The sequence below is a fragment of the Ceratotherium simum genome, chromosome 21, assembly GCF_057802395.1.
Source record: "Ceratotherium simum simum isolate JZ-2026a chromosome 21, ASM5780239v1, whole genome shotgun sequence".
Classification (NCBI taxonomy): Eukaryota; Metazoa; Chordata; class Mammalia; order Perissodactyla; family Rhinocerotidae; genus Ceratotherium; species Ceratotherium simum.
The window spans coordinates 31,539,468-31,561,743 of NC_141920.1; the positions used below are offsets into that span (position 1 = coordinate 31,539,468).

Consider the following 22,276-nt stretch of genomic DNA (forward strand, 5'->3'; position numbering starts at 1 on the left):
TTTTCTCTCTTTCACATTTCTAGAAGAGATTATATAATATTAGAATTATGTGAACCTTAAATATTTGGTAGATCTCTTCTGTAAAATCATTTGATTCTGGTGTTTTATTTGTAGAGATATTTTTTTAAACTGCTGGTTCAACTTCTGTTTTTTTTGGCTTTGTAGCTTTTAATGTCTTTAGACTTAGGCTGGGCGTCAGGTGCCTTTTCCAGAATAGGCCGGGGAAGATAAGTCCAGTTTGGGTTTTAAGGCCTTAGCTCTGTGGTCAGTAGCTCGTGGAAGGACAGACACACTGTCGTGGGAGTACACCCAGTTTTTTCCAGTCCATTCATAATGCTTGGGTCCACTGGATGGTGAAGATAGTCAGATTTGCTTGGTTGGGGTCTGCTTGTTAATCACTTAGGTTCCCAGATCTCCACCCAGTTTAATTGTTAAAACACCACTCCCAAAGGAGACATCATAGTCTTCAAATGTGTAAGGTTTGTCTGCAAGGTCTACAAAAAACTCTGCTAAGAAGTCCAGTGTCTCTTCTGCCAGTTTTTCATAGGTGGTCTCATCTAGAGAGCCCGGGTCTCCCAAAGTTCCTGTTGTCCTCAAATTCACCAGACAGACACTCTGCTTTTTGACATTCAGAATCTGGTTGAGGCAGTGGAGGCTCAAACTGGCTTGTCTGGGCATGCAGGCCGCAGTGGTCCTGATGCGCAGGCCCCGGTGGCCAGGGAGTAGGGCATCCTTCAGTGGCCACTGGGCCCTGGCATGGGCCTGGGCCAACCCCAGAGCACAGAGTGGGTCAGGAGGCTGGTTGCCGCTTGGTGCCTGAGCGTTCTTTTTTTTTTTTTCTTTCAGTGAGGAAGATTGGCCCTGAACATTCGTTGCCAATCCTCCTCTTTTTGCTTGAGGAAGATTGTCTATGAGCTAACATCTGTGCCAGTCTTCCTCTGTTTTGTTTGCGGGACGCCACCACAGCATGGCTTGATGAGTGATGTGTAGGTCCGCACCGGGATCCAAACCCGCGAACCCTGGGCTGCTCAAGCAGAGCACACGAACCCAACCACTATGCCATCAGCCCAGCCCCTCAACTTCTTGAATAGTTCTAGGATATTTTGGATTTTCTCTTTTTATTTGAGTCACTTAAGATAGTTTTTTCTAGATAGTAATTTATTTCATATGTTTTCAAATGTGTTGACACAGAGTTGTTCACTCTATCCTTTTATCTAATCTGTGCTTAAGTGTACTGAATCATACACTTAAAAACGGTTAAAATGATAGATTTTATCATATTTTTTAGCTCAATAAAAAAAGTTTAAGGCAATCACAGCAAGATTTTTTTGGTAGATATAGACAAGCTTATTCTACAATTTATATGAAAAGGCAAAGATTCTAGAATAGCCGTAACAGTTTTGAAAAATAGGAATAAAGTGAGAGGAATCACTTACGCAATGTTAAGCTTGCTATTTAGCTACAGTAATCAAGTTATATGTGGAGGGATAGACAGGTATCAATGGAATAGAACAAAGAATGCTGAAATAGAGGCACATTTAGTATGTCCAACTGATTTTTGACAGAAGTGCAAAGGCAATTCCATGGAGGAAGGACAGCTTTTTCAATAAATGGTGCTAGAATAATTGTACAACCATAGGCAAATAAATGAACTCCTCCTAAACCTCACATTTTACACAAAAATTAACTCAATATGAATCACAGATTTAAATATAAAACTATAAAACTTTTAGGAAAAAAAATAGGAGAAAATCTTTGCATCCTAGGGCTAGGCAAAATATTTTGACTTGACAACAAAAACATGATCCATAAGAGGAAAAATTAATAAATTGGACCACATCAAAACCAAAAGCTTTTCTCTGTGAAAGACGCTAGTAAGAGGATGAAAAGACAAGCTACAGACTGGGAGAAAATATTTGCAAACCATATTTCTGACAAAACACTTGTATCTAAAATGTAAGAAAAACTCTCAAGACTCAACATTAAAAAACAATCCAATTAGAAAATAGACAAAAGACATGAAGAGACATTTCCAGAAAGGATATACATATGGCAAATAACCACATGAAATGATGTTCAGCATCAAAAGCCATTAAAGAAATACAAACTAAAACCACAATAAGATATCATTACACACCTATCAAAATGGCTAAAATTAAAAATAGTGATAAAATCAAATGCTAGAGAGGATGCAGAGAAATTGGATCCTGCATACATAGCTGGTGGGAAAGTAAGAATTTTCCATTCTGGAAAATAGTTTGGCGTTTTCTTGTAAAACTAAACTTGCACTTACTGTACAATCTAGCAGTTGCATTCCTGGGCATTTATCCCAGAGAAATAAAAACTGATGTTCATACAAACACTTGTACGCCAATGTTTATAGTACCTGTACAGCAATATTAAGCAGCTTTATTCATAATAGCCACAAATTGGAAACAACTCAAGTATTCTTCAGCAGGTGAATGGTTAAATAAACTATGCTATATACATATCATGGAATAATACTCAGCAAAAAAGGAAACAAACTAGTGATACAACAACTGGGATAAATCCCAAGGAAATTTTGCTGAGTGGGAAAAAAAATCTTAGAAATTTATATACTGTGTAATTCCGTTTGTATAACATTGGAAAATAAAAATTTTAGACCAAAAATAGATATTTTGTATATGAATATTTTGTAAATGAATATAGATGTATATACTGAAGCTTCAGCTGTTTCTGACTTCTGGCTCTGACCTCTAGACCCTCTTTGTTTTCTTTTTGGTGAGGAAGATTGTCCCTGAGCTAACATCTGTGCCCATCTTCCTCTGTTTTATATGTGGGATGCCGCCACAACATGGCTTGATGCACAGTGAGTAGGTCCACACCCAGGATCTGAACCCATGAACCCCGGGCCACCAAAGCAGAGCACGAAAACTTAACCACTACACCAACGGGCCAGCCCCTAGACCCTCTTTTAAAAGGAGTCATCTGATTAGGTCAAGCCCACCCACGCTCAAGGGGATGGGATTATACAGGGTGTACACACCAAGGTAGTAGGAATCTTGGGGGTCAACCAGGGATTTAGGTTGTTTGTCTGACCCTAGAGCGGTTGAGCTCTAGGCTCCAATCAGTACAATTTCAATTTGGTAACGTCTCCTATCACTATCAAATTATACATCATATACATTTGTAAAATACTTGATTTGGGTTCTAGTAAATATCATTTATTGACTTGTTTTAAGCTGAGATTGTTTTCATACCTCATTATATTCTGAATCCGATTGAACTTCAGGGCTTGTTGCTTATAGCTGAACAATGATAAATAATAAATATTTTTAAGATTCTTAGTGAGAAAATCTTGACTTACGCTGCTGACGCTTTTCCCATTTGGAAAGAGGACTCCGTGCGTATAAACAGGCTTTTGTGCTGGAGATAGCCTTGCTTTGCCAATGCCGAGTTCCAGTTTTTTTCCTCCCAATGCCCTGTTGCTCCACCCCTCTGAAAGTCACTGAAATAATTTTAGAGCATTTCCTTCTAGAGGGATCTCTTCCCCACGATTACTTTTAAAAAGTACTAATTTTAAATTTAAGAATCAAAGAGATGTCAGTTTTCTGCCTGATTTTTTTTGGTGCTCTTTACCTGGGCTGGATCACTCACTGGAATAAGATCCACTTATGAAAGCTACATTCAGGAGTGCTTTTGAAAATAAACTATGGCGTGCTCACCATTTAGTTTGCCAAGCTTTGCTTGAAAAAGCAGGTAAGTTCTATTGAAAATGTGTCTTTTTGGTCTTTGGTGCAACTAACTGCAGTATTTGCAGACAGTGTGAGTAGACCTGTGGCATCGTGTGTTCTTGGTGTCTTTGTGTGAGCGCCTGATCAACACTGCTTCTCTCTGCACTTGGGACCGTACCTGGCTGTGCGCTGTGTAGAGGGCTGAGCTTGCATCTGCCTGGGCAGATGTGCTCGCATTCTTGACCAAGGGGGCTGTGTGTTCCTTTATTGCTCGATTTTCCTCTGAGTGTTCGCTTTTCTAGATATAGTTAGCTCTTAATCACGCCCATGCACACTTAGACACTGTACAAATCAGTAACAGCGTAGAGACTTATTTAAGGAAGAGAATAGGGAAACGTCTAAGTGGTGTGGTGTAGGCCATTTAGTTAAGTTTCCGTGTGGCTTTCAATGCAGGCAAAAGCCTTTTTTGTCTTTGATTCTCATTTTTTAAAGCAAAATAACAGGAAATCTAATTCTCTACTGAGAAATTCATGTAAACATTGGTACTTTAAAAGTGCTAATGCTAAACTCAAGTTCCTTAACTCTGAATGGGTCCCAGAATTCTTTTCCGTAATTAGGAACAGATCAAAACCTATAACTGCTAACTGAGGGAATTTGAAACTAACTAAAACAATTTTTGTAGATGCAGTTTAAAATAAAAAAACCTCTCCAAACTGAAAAGGCCTGTGGTGGGTGTGTTGGGGCCAGTCGTGCCTGTTTTCTAGTCAGTTGCTCCTGTGGGTGAGTGCCCCTCCCTCAGCCCCTCCTTTCTGAAAGCAATCCTAAGTGTTCTCCCCAGTAAGCAGGGACTCCGCTGGCCTAGCCATGCCCTTAGTTTTGGAGGGTAGGTATTCAAGATGGAGAATGGACAGGCAGATGTTGTGGTGAGGTAGGAAGGTGGGTGGTGAAGCTGGGACTCTCGCTTGGTACTGGCTCTGCAACAGAGGTTGTTATTGTAATGTGGAACTAATATTAGAGTTAGCCCTCTCCATGCTGAGTGTTTCAGCTGCTAGTTTATGTAAGAGGCTAGTGTTCACAAGTGAAGGCAACACAGATTTGTATTGAGAACTGGGCATTCATTTTGGTTTTAGAGTTATGTTTATGGGTGCTAACAGGATTGCTATACTGAGCAAGGATGTATGAAACTTTTGTTGACTCAGATACACTTTTTTTAGTAACAGCTTTATTGAGATATAATTCACATACTATACAGTTCACCCATTTAAAGCACACAATTCAGTGGGTTTTGGTATATCCACAGAGTTGTGCAACCATGACCACAATAAATTTTAGAATATTTTCATCACCCCAAAAAGAAATTCCATATCCATTAGCAGTCACTTCCCATTCCTCCCTTCCCCCAGCCGCTGGCAACCACCAGTCCACCTTCTGTCTCTATGGATTTGCCTGTTCTGGACATTTCATATAAATTGAATCACATAATATGTGGTCCTTTGTGACTGGCATCTTTCACTTAGCAAAATGTTTTCAAGATTCATCCATATTGAGTATGTTTCGGTACTTCATTCCCTTTTAATATTGAATAATATTCCATTGTATTGATATACCACTTTTGTTTATTCATCTCTTGATGCATACTTGAGTTGCTTTCACTCTGGCTATTATGAATAATGTCAGACTTTTAATGTTTATATTGTATAATAATAATTATATAATAATAATTATATAATACATATCTCCTGGTGTTAGATATCTGTACCTTAAGAGTTTTAAATATAAACCCATGAAATAGATTTATAACTATACTACTTAAAGTATAAGTCTTTGTTTCAAGTGGCATTTAGGGTTCTTGTACTACCTTGTGATTTTCATTATGATCATTATTTATTATTCCTTCTTGAAAGTCTCTCTTCTGCTTTTCACCTGTGGCTTTGGCTGTTTCTTCTCAGCTCTTCAATGCCATTGTTCCCTTGGGTTTCCTCTGGACCCTTTCTCCCTGGACAGTCTCATCCATAGTATCTGTGAACACCACCTGTGGTTGGGATGGATAAATCTCCGTCTCTAGCAGACCTCTTTCTTGTCATCTCCATAGCTAGGACCCGTTAGGCTTCCTGTAACATCCACTCACTTAGCAGACTTTCTGGCCCAGAGCAGCAGCCATGAATGGACAGCTGGAGCTATATCAGACACCGGGTGATGGGGTGTGCCCTTGTGCTCCTGGGATCCCTGGAAGAAGAGAGGAGTGTCCCGTGTCACCTGAGTCAGAGTGAAGAGAGGCAACACCAGAGCTGAGTCCTGAGGAACATGAGGTCAAGGAGTGGGGGTGTTTGGGGTGGGGAAAGGACATGTCCAGTCAATTTCAAGATCTACCATGAGTGAAGCAGAGCTGAAGTGACAGTGCTGTGAGCAAGATGCTGGAGAGCAAGGCAGAGGCTGTCATGAAGAGACTGGAAGTTTCAGCTGAGGGATTTGAACCGTAGCCTGAAAACTACTGGGAGTCATTAAAATGTTTTAAGCCAAGAAGTGACCCAAGATCAGTGTTTCTGAAAGACTCCTCTGACAGCAGTTGGGAGAATGGGTTGGAAGGAGCCAGCCCTGAGTTGGGGAGTTCAGGTAGAATTCTTGTTTAGAAACCTAGAAGAGGGTCCATCTGATAACCCTTAGGCATACCCCATATCAACTTCCCTTCTGCATGTGTGCCACCACAGCTGTAGACTTGTCTGGTTTTTCACTATACAAAGATTTCCATAAGGACAAAGACTATGTTTTATATTTCTGTGTCCTCAGTGTCATGGCATAGTGTTAATAAACTGTAGACGCTCCAGAAACGTGTACTAGATGGATGCATAGTTGTAGGTATGACAGCTTTAGGGTCGATATCTGAACTTAGTTCTGGGGCTGGCCCGGTGGCGTAGTGGTTAAGTTCGCGTGCTCCGCTTCGGCAGCCTGGGGTTTGCCGGTTTGGATCCTGGGCGCGGACCTACGTACCGCTCATCAAGCCATGCTGAGGTGGCGTCCCACATAGAGCAACTAGAAGGATGTACAACTATGACATACAACTATCTACTGGGGCTTTAGGGAGAAAAACGGAGGAAGATTTGGCAACAGATGTTAGCTCAGGGCCAATCTTCCTCAAAAAAAAGGAAAAAAAACCTAAAAAAAAAAAAACTTAGTTCTTTTTTTGCAACTTCTGTAACTTTTATAAAGGTGCTGACAGCTTTTTCTGATATTGTCAGAGTGATTGCTGACCAGTGCTAAGGAGCCAGCTGGGGTTAGAGACCAGAATGTGTTGTCTTCAGTCTATGCAGTGTGGTGTTAGAGGATTGAATTGTTCTAGGTTGGAATTTTGTCAGAAGAGTTGAGAGATAGCAGAAAAGGAAGGGATGAGGACACAAACATCCATAATTTTACAAAGAGGGTAGTTAAGAGATACTATCTGTATTGAAATACTTAAGAATGAAATGATAGGAAGTCTGGGGTTTGCTTCAAAATAATATGATCATAGGGAAAGTGGGTAGAGTATGGATGAAATAAGATTGGCCATGAGCTGGTAATTATTGAAGCTGGTGATGAGCACATTGGGTTCATTATACTATTTTCTCTAGTTTTTAAAAAGTTTTAAATTTTCCATGAAGAAAGATAATACAGGTGATAGAACAAGAAATAAAGGTCCAAGTATATTATTTAAACTCCTAAAAGTAGCTACAGGAATATACCTCAGCTGGACCTGCAGCCTAGGCCAGCTGGAACATAGCACATCTCAGAACTGACCTTCTGTCTTACTTTGCAGGAAGCACACTGCATTGTACTAGGGTTTTACCAGCTATTGGCCACTGTTGGGTAGTCTCTAGAACAATCTGGGGTCAGGAGCAGAAACCCCTCTCTCTCAGCCTCTTTTTTCAGCCCAGCACACCTCACCCTGGTGAAAATGGCAAAAGGAGCTTCCCGAGAGCTACTGACTTCACCCCCAGGCAGGGGTGCGTCTGAGGCCCGAGGGCTCTTCCCTGTGGGCTGTGAGGCCTGGGAAGCTGCCTTCCAGTGGGCTGTGGCTGCACTGTCTCCTGCAGCTGTTTGTGGGTAAGAGGTACATCCTCTCCCTGTATCCAAGTGTCCTATATCCATTTCCTGTCTGTTGACGCCTTTCTATCACCATCACCCTCAGGATAACGACACAAACTAGCAGAGGCACTAAAAACAGTGATGTAACTATATCCAAAGGAAGGGAGGGGATGATGGCCTAAATCACCTTCTATTGTGGTAGGAAGTCAGTAAGCGATGCCTAAAATGGCTAATCAAGAAATAACAAATTAAAAAAAATAAAAATAAAAATAAAAAAAAATAAAATAAAAAAAAAACAAAACAAAAAAATAATGATAAAATAAAAAAAAGAAAAAAAAAAACAAAACAAAGAAAAAACAAATTAAAATAAAAAAATTAGTGATTAAAAGGTAACCCCAAGAAGAAATGAAAAGAAATATAATTGAAGGTGGGGGCCTTTGGAGAGAAGTCTTAAGAGAGGGAGCAGGAACCATTGCTTTGCATGATTAGCCCTTTGGTACTTGTTGATATTTCAACCAAGTATATGTAGTTCTTAATGATTTTTAAATTATGAATGAACATGATAAAATGGAATAGGAATTCTGGAGAGTGGTGAAAAGGAATGGCTGGAAGGAAATTTGGGGAAGAAAGCACAGAGCAGTATTGAGGTGGGTAGTTGGGAGTGGACAGATGGTGAGTGTTAGCTTGCACGTCAGGAATGAGTGGCTCAAGGGTATTAACTGGCCTTGAAGCTCCGACCAGAGCTTGGGTATACAGTTTCTGTGCCAGCACAAACCAGCGTTAGGTGGGTGGTGTGTGAGGCCAGGTGATAGGCACTGGGATCCAGTCCAGGGCTTGTGGTCTCAACAGAGAATTCCATAAAGAACTTTGGTTTTTCGAAGATATTTTTTGTCACAGCAAAACTTAAGGAGGTGGCAGCATTAGACACAGATTAGAATATGCTCAGCCAGTAGTCACAGAATCTTTCATCCTTGGCACAGCTGAGGCCTGAGTGGAAATCTGTAGACAGGCCTAAGTTCTTATGGGAGGAATCAGTCCTCTCCTGGCTTCCAGCCTTGCAGTGTCCAGAACTGTGTGGCAAGATTGGCATGGTGAAGCCAGGAGCCCAGATGGCAGCTATGGCCACTTAGGCCCTCTTTAGTCCTGATGTGAGATCTTCAGTGTCTGCAGAGCCTGGCCTCTCAGAGAGAGTCAAGTTGCAGAGGGGCCCTGGTCTGGACAGGCTCCCAGACTGGGTGGAGCTGAGCCTCAGGGGGCCATGGGAGCAGCCCACAGAGATTCTGCCAGGCACACAGAGACCTTGGGTTTTCTCAGAGCCTGACAGGTGCTGCCTCGAAGCTAGAAAGCGTCACCTCACAGGGCAGCCAACTGTTCTTACCCATCCTCTCCCTGTCTTGCATGCTCCTAGCAGTAAAGCTGGTGCTTGGTGGAGAAGATAAAGGCAAATTAGAGGTCCTTCCTTCTCTCTCTTCAAACCTCCTGTATTAAACAGTGGTCTTTTTCTATTCATTCAATATTCATTTATCCATTCATTCACTTAAGTTTTTGAGTACCTACTTTGTGGATTGCACATAGTAGATGCAAAATACATATGTTAAAAAAAAAATTTATTCCGTGGTAGTTGAGTATAAGAAATGTCTTATTTTTCTTATTTTTAGAGTATGCTTGGGGGCCCGGCCCCCTGGCTTAGCGGTTAAGTGCGCGCTCTCCGCTACTGGCGGCCCGGGTTCGGACCCCGGGTGCACACCGACCCACCGCTTCTCCGACCATGCTGAGGCGGCGTCCCACATACAGCAACTCGAAGGATGTGCAACTATGACTTACAACTATCTACTGGCGCTTTGGGGGAAAAGAGGAGGAGGATTGGCAATAGATGTTAGCTCAGAACCGGTCTTCCTCAGCAAAAAAAAAAAAGAGGAGGATTAGCATGGATGTTAGCTCAGGGCTGATCTTCCTCACACACACGAAAAAAACTAGAGTATGCTTGGGCTCAGCCTTTACCCACCATAGTTGATCAGAAATTCGTTCTCAGCCTCTGTTTTCACAGAGCTCCATACCCTTCTCTCCGAGACATGCAGAAACCTGCAGGCTTAACTGAGTCCAGAGATCTGGAGGAAGGCCCTCTGATCTTCATTCATTGACTGCTGATCCTGGTACCCTGGCCCATAGCCACGAGGTTTGTTTGAAGGCAGCTGTCCTCACTCCCATGTGACAGGCTTGGGCACAGAATAAATGCTGAGGCCCCAGAGCCTCCCCAGGCCAACCATGCAATCACTCCATATTCCCTGGCACTTTCAAAATTCTAAAACATCCTCTCCATTCCCTCCGTTTCCCTCCATTCCCTCCATTTCCTGGTCTCAAGGTTTGGGCCATGCCTCTCTCTTTGTTTCAAAGCACTATCCTCTCTTCCTCTACCCTCATCCTTCCCCTCACCCCTGCCCGCACCGCTGGGGAGGATCCAAATTAATTTCTTTTGGGGCCAAACCTTCCAAGCAAAAATGACGAATTTTTTCAGTACAGTTCTTGAAATGCGAAAGAAATGGTTTAGGGGAAGGAGCGAGGGAAGGGATTTTTTTTTATAATTCCTTATTTCAGAGTTTCCTAAAGTGTGTCCTCTGGACACCTGCATCAGAGTCGTCTGGGGAGCTTAAAGCTACAGGAGTAGGAATAGGCCCGGGATTCAGACTTTGTTTGAAGCTCTCCGAGGTTTGAGAACCATGGTCTAGTTATTGGAATACAAAGGTGTATCTGTTCTTGTGTAGGAGATAGGGCATTACCTTTTTATTCTTTCTCCTGCAACAACAGTTAAAAAGTCAGAAATTGATATTTTTATAGACAAAAGAATACAGGAATCTTCTTTTCCAGGAATCTCTGTGTACACAGCCGTAGCATATGGTAGATAGAATATGATGATCTCATACTCTGAAAGGAAAGTGGATCAAGTGCTGAGAGATTGTAGAGAAGAGAGAGCCAACTCCCATTGGAGGACAGGGCTCCTGAATGAGGGAGGGAGCGTTTGTGCTGGGCCGCGAGGGGCGGGGAGGACCCACGCTGCAGATGGGCAGGGAAGGCACTCTGGTGACGGAAGGATCACGTACAGTAGTGGTCCAGCCACCTGAAAATATTTGTTTGGCTGAAGCACAAAATTAGTGTTTAGATAGTGTAGGTCCACAATATCCTACCCCAAATCTTGGGGCTAACTGGGCTTCTGAGTTTCATTTTTCAGAATTTATTTGACACGGCCAGAAAGCCCCCTGGGCAGGCACACCTTATCCAAACATATTGCTGGAAGTTGAGTCAGCAGCAGGTCGTGGAAATGTAAGGGGACAAAAATTATAGATTTCCTGGAGTGTGGAGAGTGATATCTACTGTTTGGAAAGGGAGAAGAATGATGTCATGTTTCATTTATAAATAGCAATGAGATTTTCTTCTTTGTATTAAATAGATTTTATTATAGGAAGTCCTCATTATCTTCAGTATCAGAAAAGACCACAAATACATTTCAACATTTTCATAATAAATCATGAAAGAAAGGTCTGATTAGGATATTATCTTAGAAAATGAAACTCAAAAGGATGAAAAATGTTAATTTTAATTTTACAGTTAACAAATTTAAATTATGGTTGCAACCATGAGCCAATTCTTAGAAGAAAGAAAACTCAGTTAGGTCTTAGTGAGTTTTAGGGGGAAGTGGGGTCATTATTTTTCTGATTATCATATTCATTTGTTCAGCAAATATTTATTAAGCACTTCTTATATGCCAGTCACTGCTTTAGGCAGTAGGGATAGTAGTCAGTGGCAAAGTCCCTCACAGATTTTATTTTCTAGTGGAACAAAAAGACCATAAATAAATGTACATATGAGGGCTGTGAAGAAAAGTTGCACAAGATAAGAAGATAGAGGTGTGGCTTCAGTTGTCCAGATGGTGCTCAGAGATAAGACAGCATGAATGAGTCCTTCGCTTCAGATTTGACTTCACAGCATGATTTAAAAATAGTCAAGGGCATCATCAGTTTTCCCAAGATCCTCTCTTAATCCTATTCAGAGTATTTTGAAAGACTTATGTCTTTATCCTTCATCCCTCTTCAGTTGATAATTTGAGTGAGTCTTTGTCAGTGTGATCAATTATCCAACATTGCTTTCACTAAAATCTCGTCTTTTGCAAGGTTGATTTTGCAGTTGGTTTGTGTTGTCTGACAGTCTGTGAGTAGGTCAGCCCAATTCCTGCCTGTTATCCTAGTGTGATTTTTAATAGCACTCTCCTTCACTCTCAGAAGTTGTCAATTTGGACAATAAGTTCATCACCCTATCAATGAAAGATTAATCAACAAAGACTGACACAGTGGGTGGGGTGTTAAGCAGGGCTAGATGTTTCTAAGTGGTCAGTCCATTCATAAACATTTTTATGTTGACTTTTGCTTCCGTATAAAACCTTGTAACTGTGGAGACTTAGATGATAAACATTCAACAAAAGAGGACCCCTTTTAGAGTAATGTGAGTCTTGGGTACCAGCCACACTGGCAGCCAGTTTATATAGATTCTTTATGATTTTAAATTGGACATGAACGTGATACGACCCTGCTTTAGCAAGAAATCAGGCTAATGGTTGGGATCCTAGAGCTGGGGGAGCTGCCCTGAGGAGTATTACGTGGCACAGGGCATATGGACACCTGATAGGTTTTCAGAAGGCGCCATTAGCATCCAAACTTTTTAGCACCCCACAACAAGTAAAAGCATCTCATGGATTTCTTTAAGTTGAAACTCTGAGGACGTACTAATGTTTTAAAAGATTAAAATCTAAACAGAATTGGATGGACTAGAATCTGTTTCCTTCTCCTTCTTTATGTGTTGTAACCTGGAATCTTCATTCCTTAAGATTGAATAACCTTGTTTATATAATCGTTCTTCTTCAGTCTTATTAAAAAGCTTTTATGTGAGGACTGAGGCCATATTCTGCAGCTTACCTTCTCTCAGGGAACCTTCTTATTTAAGACTGGTTGCTGTAATAAATGAAGGAAAAGCAGTGGGTTTCTCCTTATCTATGATATGAAATCTCTGTATCTTTGTATTTCTGATTATAAATGGTGGCTAGAAGGAGATCACAAAAACTTCATTTTAGGTAGTATTGGAACTTTATTTATGGAACATCAGAAAGAAAATAAGGGGCCAGCCCCGTGGTCTAGTGGTTAAGTTCTGTGCGCTCCGCCTTAGCAGCCCGGGTTCGGTTTGTGAGCATGGACCTACACCACTTGTCAGCGGCTGTGCTGTGGCAGTGACCCACATATAAAATAGAAGAATGTTGGCACAGATGTTACATCAGGGAGAATCTTCCTCAAGCAAAAGGAAGATTGGCAACAGATGTTAGCTCAGAATGAATCTTCCTCAGCAAAAAAAGAAAAGAAAAGAGACAATGACCATCAAAAAGGCAACAGTGGAAACCTCTTCTGCCTCTGTGCATCTGCTGTAAGAAGAACACAGCATTGTCTTGTCACTGCACTGGGGCCTGGGCTTAGCACTTTTCTTGCATTACCATAGGATAGGGGTTGACAAAGGTGGGGTGTTGGGTGGGATTAGGAAAACAAGATGTTAATCATTTGTATCTGTGATTCTTGTCAAACTTAGTGTCTGTACTTGAACACTTATCATCTTATTCAATGATTGTTTCTTTTGTAGTACCATTCTCTCTCCAAGGAGGGTTGTGTTCCCTTAAAAAACCGGGGAACACACCATAACATCTGGCTAGTACTACATGTATCATAGGTAATAATAAGGACACAGTTGTCATACTTAGTAATAAATCTTGAGGTGCACATTGTTTCATATTCTAATATCTCTGAAATCATGATGCATCTTACAGTCAATGATTTTAAAAGCATTATGTCATAGTTTAATTGGCAGTGTTTTTTCTTAATAGTACACAAAATAATGCCTCTCTTAGTGGTGTCTTAGATTTGATGAACTACATTAGGGATTTTTATATTCTTGGTATAAAGACTGTTAACTACATAATAAAATTATTTAACTGGTGTTGTATTGATGGTCAGATGATATTCAGTGTGGTAGAACTTGAGATATGGTTAAAAAAAAAATAAAAGGACGCTATCCTAAAGTGAGTACACACTGAGCACATAAGTGTCAAAGAGATGAAGGGCACAAGATGAGGCTATCCACCTCAGAGTAGCGCCAGGAGTTGGAATTTGAAGCAGACGAGGAGAGCGTTTGTCTCGATGAAGGCACAAGGGGCAAGCAAACTGCCTTGCTTGTCATTGGGGTTTTCATGTAGGAGGGTCTTCACAGTCAGACTAAAGGAACGCAGATCTGATGTCAAGAGCAGAGGGATGCTGTAGGGGTTTGTGTCGAAGCCTCAGAATAGTACTTTTAGGTAGGCAGTTAAGCAAGAAAAGAAACTAAAGGGATGAGGCACTTTTCCTCAAATGAGAAAAATTTCATTAATCTCTTCTTGAAAATTTAAAGTATGCCTTTCAGCTTAACTCTTGAACCAAGAAGGCTGAGTTAACGGTGCTGTTTTGTAACCTACTAATCACACTACTTGTTTCTCTGTCGCAGATTGCCTTCTCCCAGCACAGCAATTTTATGGACCTGGTACAGTTCTTCGTGACTTTCTTCAGGTAATTTCACTTATACAAACTATATCTGTTCTTTTGATTCAGGCACTTAATTCCATTAATTATCAGCTAATGAAAGATAAATGAATAATCGTATCTGTTTGCCCAACAGATTGAACTAACTTTATATATGTTCCTGAAAAGTTACATGTCAGTTACAATAGTGTAAATTCAGTCTAATCTGATAAATTGAAAACATTTGGTTTATATGTTCTGGCTTTTTGAGAGAGCTTCTCATGTACCCTATACTAAAATGTAGATAATTTGGCTCTTCATATGGGGACAATTTGGAGTTGAAACAACACTTATTTACATGTGCTACATGTATGATTCCTCTTGTTCAAGAGATGATTCAGGTGATTATCCAGACTTTTAAAGCTAAAAGTGACTTGTTAGGCCCTTGGGAATCTTTTATTTTTATAGATTTTTAAGTTTAATTTTGTTTTTAGGAAAATACTATATACACATAATTGAAAAAGACAAGTGCTGCAGTGCTTATAAGAGAAAGCAGCAGCATCCTGCCCCACACCTTCCCATCCCTCACTTCCCTCCAATTTACATTGTTTTAGCTTTTTTTACTTCTCCATGCTTGCACTACTTCTTGATTTTTTAGTTCAGTTAACTTTTGATGTCCTACTGTAGAAGATGAGGATTTATTATCTTATGTTACCTCACCCAACAACTCTCCCCACACCATAAATGCATACAAAATCCCCTTTCTCCCACTCATGTAATATAGTTACATCACAATACTTGACTAAATCAGTGATCCCTGTCTATACTATGATAACTGTAAAACTCCTATTCACAGCTGAATTGAACTATAATTATACTTCTCCATCTTTTGGATGGGGGATCACTCTTTGCTTAGCCTAAATGTAATATTTGCCATATTTTGGTTTTTTAATTGCTTGGTTTTCTGTGTAGCTACCGTTGGTTTATCCCTGTACTCTGACAGAACTGAAAAATCTCTCAGTATGGTCAAACACAAGCAGTTACTCTCTTGGTTTTAGTTTCTCTTGGAGATGTCTGTCCTAGAACCTTCCAGCCTGCCACTCCCAGGTGCACTAGTTGTTCTTAAGGCCTGCTGCACAGCTGTCATCTTGGGAATTTCTTTTGCCTTCCTCTTATATTGAAATCTCTGTTTCCTGGATCTCACGTCTTCTTCTCCCTATTTACTCTCTCCTTTTCCTGGCCACATTCTCTAGGAGGTTTCTGAGAAAAGGTATGGGGGAGATAACTTTTATGTGACCTTCCATGTCTGAAAATGTCTTAATTTTATCCTCACATTTGATTGAAAGTTTGAATACAGAATTTTAGGTTGGAAATCATTTCCATTAGAATTTCGAAGGCATTATGCTGTTTCTTCCTGCTGCCAGTGTTAATATTGAGAAGGCTAATAGCATTATAATTCCCAACCTGTGTATAAGAACTATTTTCTCTCTTAAAAAAGTTATATCGAGGGGCGGCCCAGTGGCGCAGTGGTTAAGTGCGCACACTCTGCTTCGGCGGCCCAAGGGCTTGGTTTGGATCCCAAGCGCGCACCAATGCACCGCTTGTCAAGCCATGCTGTGGTGGTGTCCCATATGAAGTAGAGGAAGATGGGGCCGGATGTTAGCCCAGGGCCAATCTTCCTCAGCAAAAAAAAAAGAGGAGGATTGGCATTGGATGTTAGTTCAGGGCTGATCTTCCTCACACACACACAAAAATTATATTGAAGTATGATATAAAATATCAGAAACACTTATAAATCATAAGTGTCTAGTTCAATGAATTATCACAAATTGAACACGGTCATCTAACCACTGCCCAGGATGAGAGATATAATATTACCAGGACCCTAGAAGTTCCCCTTATGTTTCCCTTAATGACAACCCCCTCCCTTTTCCCAAACAGTAACCATTTACCTAACTTCTAAAACCATATATTACATTTGCCCATTTTAAAAATTTATATAAATTCAATCACTACAGAAATTTTAAAACAATTTGAATAATGAAGAAAACATTAAAAACTTGTGGGATGCAGTAAAAGTTGTACTCAGAGGATATAGCTTTAAATCTGTGGCTCTCAACCTTAGGTGCACAGTAGAATTGCTTGGGGAGTTTTTGATGCCTGAGCCACATCCCAGACCAGTTTCATCAGAATCTCTGGGGATGGGGCTCAAGCATTTGAAAGCTCCCCAGGTGATTCTGACATGCAGCTAAGGTTGAGAGTCGCTGCTTTATAAAAGGATATACTGGAAAAGAAAAAACACTCCTCTCAATAAATCAGAGAAAGAACTGCTAATTAAACCTAAAGAAAGTAGAAGGAAGGAATATAAATAGAATAAAACTTAGTGATATAGGAGAAGAAGTACAGTAAGGATGATTAAAAGAACCACAAGTTGGATCTTTGAAAAGAATAAGAATAATATTGATAAATTCCTGGCAAAATTGACCACGAAAAAATGAGAGAAGGTATGAATAATATCAGAAATTAAAAAGGGGACATTATTCCAAAAAGGAATCCAAATAGGTAACGAAGAAGTGAAACTCTCACTATTTGCAGATGACATGATTGTATATATAGAAAACCCTAAAGAATCTGTTGGAAAACTATTAGAAACAATCAACAACTATAGCAAAGTTGCAGGATACAAAATCAATCTACAAAAATCAGTTGCATTTCTGTATGCTAATAATGAACTAACAGAAAGAGAGCTCCAAAAGATAATACCATTTACAATTGCATCAAAAAGAATAAAATACCTAGGAATAAATCTTACCAAGGAGGTGAAGGACCTATACAATGAGAACTACAAGACATTATTGAAAGAAATCCATAATGACATAAAGAAATGGAAAGATATCCCATGCACGTGGATTGGAAGAATAAACATAGTTAAAATGTCTATATTATCTAAAACAATCTACAGATTCAATGCAATCCCAATCAGAATCCCAATGACATCCTTCACAGAAATAGAAAAAAGGATACTAAAATTTATATGGGGCAACAAAAGACCCCGAATAGCTAAAGAAATCCTAAGAAAAAAGAACGAAGCAGGAGGCATCACAATCCCTGACTTCAAAACATACTACAAAGCAATAGTAATCAAAACAGCATGGTACTGGTGCAAAAACAGACACACAGATCAATGGAACAGAATTGAAAGCCCAGAAATAAAACCACACATGTACGGACAGCTAATTTTCGACAAAGGTGCTAAGAACATACAATGGAGGAAGGAAAGTCTCTTCAATAAATGGTGTTGGGAAAACTGGACAGCCACATGCAAAAGAATGAAAGTGGACCATCGGCTATCGCCCTTCACAAAAATTAACTCAAAATGGATCAAAGACCTGAAGGTGAGACCTGAAACTATAAAACTCATAGAAGAAAATATAGGCAACACACTATTTGACATTGGTTTTAAAGGAATCTTTTCGGATGACATGCCTACCCAGACTAGGGAAACTAAAGAAAAGATAAGCAAGTGGGACTTTATCAGATTAAAGAGCTTTTATGAGACAAATGAAACCAGAATCAAGATGAACAGACAACCAACCAGCTGGGAGAGAATATTTGCAAAACATACATCTAACAAGGGGTTGATCTCCATAATATATAAAGAACTCACACAACTGAACAACAAAAAAACAACCCAATCAAAAAAAAAGGGGAGAGGAAATGAACAGATACTTCTCCAAGGAAGATATACAGATGGCCAATAGGCACATGAAAAGATGTTCAACATCACTAATCATCAGGGAAATGCAAACCAAAACAACACTAAGATACCACCTCATGCCCGTTAGAATGGCTATAATCACCAAGACAAAAAATAACAAGTGTTGGAGAGGATGTGGAGAAACAGGAACCCTCATACACAGCTGGTGGGAATGCAAACTGGTGCAGCCTCTATGGAAAACAGTATGGAGATTCCTCAAAGAATTAAAAATAGAGATGCCCTATGACCCAGCCATCCCACTACTGGCAATCTATCCAACGAACCTGAAATCAACAATCCAAAGAGGCTTATGCACCCCTATGTTCATTGCAGCATTATTCACCATAGCCAAGAAGTGGAAGCAACCTAAGTGTCCCTCGACTGACGATTGGATTAAGAAAATGTGGTATATAAATACAATGGAATACTACTCAGCCATAAAAAAAGACAAAATCGTCCCATTTGCAGCAACATGGATGGGCCTGGAGCGTATTATGTTAAGTGAAATAAGCCAGAAAGAGAAAGACAAACACTGTATGATCTCACTCATATGTGGAATACAAACCAACACATGGACAGAGAAAACTGTACTGTGGTTACCAGGGGCAGTGGGGGTGGGGGGTGGGCACAAGGGGTGAAGGGAGTCATATATATGGTGATGGACAAACAAAAATGCACAACCCAAAATTTCACAATGTTAAAAACCATTAAAACATCAATGAAAAAAAAAAGGGGGACATTATTCCAAATCCTACAGACTTTTTTTTCCTCAGAAGAGTATTTTATGACCAACTTTATGTGAATAAATTTGAAAATGGAACAATTGAAAAAAAACAAAAACTATACACAGCTTACTAAAACTGACACAGAAGAAATAGGAACCTGAATAGTCTTATATCTATTTAAAAGCAATACATAATTTAAAATTTTCCCACAAAGGTAACTCTAGGCCCAGTTGGATTCATTGGTAACTTACAACCTTTTAAGGAAGAAATAATATCATTATGAACCAAATCTTCCAGAGAACAGAAAAGTAAGGAATAAATCCCAGTCCATTTTGTGGAGCACAACCTGACAAGAATATTATGAGAATGGAATTTACAAGCCAGTCTCACTCATGAATGAAAAAGCGAAAATTCGCCAGTGTTAGCAAAAGCCCGCTATATCATTACCCAGTTGGGTTTATTCCAGGAATTGCAAGGTTGATTTAGCATCAGAAAATCAGTGTAATTCACATTAATTGCATAAAGCAGAAGAATAATATGATCATCTTAATCAGTGGGGGAAAGCATTTGATAACATTTAATATCATTCATTAAAAAACTCTTAGGAAACTAAGAATGGAAAGAAACTTCTTTCAGTCTGATAAAGGAGGAATATATAAAGCCAGTAGCAAACCACATTTAATGGTAAAATGTTAGAAGCTTTCCCTTGAGTTTGGGAACATGACAAAGATGCCACTATCACTTCCTTCTTTCAACATTGTGATAGAGATTCTAGCCAATGCAGTAAGACAAGAAAAATAAATAAAATATATAAGAATTGGAAAAGAAAAAAATCATCTTTACTTACATGATTGTATTCATAGAAATTTAAAAGAGCCTACAGAAAAAATATTAGAATTAATAGGTGAATTCAACAAAGTTTACTAAACACAAGGGCAATATTAAAAACCAGTTCTATGTTGTTCAGAGGCATACATCTTTTGCAGCTCTTATCAGTAAGGGCAGACCCTGGCATGAAAACCATACAATTGTATTTCCCATAGTAAACCATTCAGTGCCCTCCCCTCCTCTGTATGGTGAAAGGAGAAATCCCTTCCTGAGTGCTGCTGGAGAGCAGATGGCCTTGTGTCAAGATTCATCCACATCCTGATGGGACCATTTCTGCCTGCTGTAAGCTAATGAGGTTGAGAAAGAGAGTTGTCAAATTACCATGTTGCCCTTCTTGATATAAAATTCACTTGTAATTTTTTTTTTACTGTGGTTGCCTAATGCATTTCATTCTGCAGAGTGTGAGAGACCCTTCATAGCTTTAATTAGTTTCTGGATGATGACATCTCCACTGAGAAATAACCGTTGTGTCCCTCCAATCTTGGAGGGAGATAAGAGAATCTAGTAAAGACATTCAATATTTCTAAGGAAAAAAAAATCAATTATATTTCTACATTTCACCAACAGAAATGAAGTTTACATATGTTTGTGTTAACTTTGTTTAAAAAAAATATTCAGAGTTACAGCATATCTAGATCAAGAAAGAATGACCACGAAAAAATAAGGAGGGTGGGGAGACAGACCGCTATCCTTCCCAGGTAGTGAGCATTTTGTTGAGCTATAGTGATCAGTGTGGCACTGGCACAAAATCAGATTGACCAGTGGAACCTATTACATAACCAAGGAAACAGAGAAAGTTTAAAAGGTTCAAATTTAAGTGATGAAAAAGTAAATGGAAATAAAAGCTAGATAGTAACAAACAAGAAGCGAAAAGCTTAGTATAGATTTAATGGCCACTAGTCACATGTAGCTTGTGAGCACCTGAAATATAGCTAGGATGACTGAGAAACTGAATGTTTCATTTTATTTAATTTTAACTAATTTAAATATAATTTTAAAACTGATAATCTGATTCAATTATCAGAAAACTTTTAAGTACTTTTAGAACAACCTAGATATGTGAATATACTTTTTCAAGTGTGAATTTTATGAAATCTAAATACAGATCAAATATTTTCTGGTAAAAATTTAGTGTTCAGATTAAGATGTGCTTATAAGTGTAAAATACACACTGGATTTTGAAGACTTAGTAGAAAATAAGAATGTAAAATATCTCAATTTTTATATTGGTCACATGTTCAAATGATGTTTTGGCTATCTTGGATTAAATAAAACTATATTATTAAAATTAATTTCACCTGTTTCTTTTTACTTTTTAAATGTGGCTACCAGAACATTTAAAATTACATATGTGGCTCACATTACATTTCTATTGGACAGCGATGATATGGATAATGCAAAAGGAAAAAATTTATAGGGACAACATAAAAAGATATGATGAAATAATGTTAAACTAATACAAGTATTTTAAAGCAAAATGTTAAATCTTCATTCAGACTTTTTAAAGTAGAAAATCAGCATGAAGACAAGAATTCTTATATTATAAAATACCAAAAGTTAAATTTATGTTCATAATAAAACTTCAGACAACATAAAAATACAGTAAAAATTCAAACTTCCCCTAATCCTATTCCTTAGTAATTACCACTGTTAATATTTTGGTGTATATGCTTCCAAAATTTTTTCTCTGTGTATATACACTGCATGTAAATTGTGGTTTTTCTGATTCTTTGGTTTATAAAATGGGCTACCTCCTTATGTGTTGTTCTATAACTTGCTTTTTTACTTAGTGTTCTGTGGTTAACTTTTCCCGTGTGGAGATTCACCTAATTTTTCTAAACAGCTTTTCCCATAGTATGAGTACTGTATTTTATTTGCCATTCTTCTTTTGATTGACTCTTGTCCTCAATTTTTGTTACATATATCCTTGTGTTTTTCTATGACTATCTCTCTGGGATAGTTTTTTATCCTATAATTGCTATATCAGAGTGTGAAAACACTGCCAAATGGCCCCTCAGAACGGTTGCATGAATTTACACTCCTACAGCAGGAATGTAATTTCTCTTACTATTTCTGCCATTTTTCTTACTACTGCTATTACTGTTTCTCAGCAACTCTCGAAATTGTCATTATTTTTCATTTTGTCAATCTGGGACGTATTCCTGATATCTTGTTTTAATTTGGATTTAATTATGAGTGATATTTACTGATCTCTTAGAGTCCTTGTTTTGAATTACCTGTTCATACCTTTGCTCAAATTTCTATTGGGATATTTGCCTTTTTCTTAGTGAAATTTAGGACCTTGTTGTATTTTGTGACCATTAACGTGTATGTGTTCAGTTGTTTGTCTTTTAACCCCATTTATGGGATTTTTCACCAAGCAGATCTGTCAGTCTTTTCCTATATTTTCTTCATGAGTATTTTATCTGTTGTTGTTTTAGGTCTTCCTTTATCCATCTGGAACCTACTTGGATATAGCTTTATTATTTTTCCGAATGGGTAGACTTTAGAAACTAAATCTGAATCAGTGAATCAAGGCAGGATGTTAAT

General features: G+C 39.0%; 1 protein-coding gene and 1 pseudogene across 2 annotated transcripts in view; one reads left to right on the top strand and one right to left on the bottom strand.

The window, feature by feature from the left end:
• ATRN (attractin) overlaps nt 1–22,276 on the top strand; it is a 161,045-nt gene that overhangs the window by 115,727 nt on the left and 23,042 nt on the right. The window contains exons 25-26 of one of the 2 annotated variants that reach the window (XM_087445542.1): nt 14,343–14,404; nt 19,882–20,986. In XM_087445542.1, the coding sequence (XP_087301668.1) occupies nt 14,343–14,404; nt 19,882–19,918 (99 nt within the window). In that variant the 3' untranslated portion in view covers nt 19,919–20,986. Of the gene's footprint in view, nt 1–14,342; nt 14,405–19,881; nt 20,987–22,276 lie in introns of those variants that run through there. The other variant, XM_004433802.3, reaches the window with a different exon arrangement.
• LOC106802357 (frataxin, mitochondrial pseudogene) lies at nt 196–3,953 on the bottom strand (annotated as a pseudogene).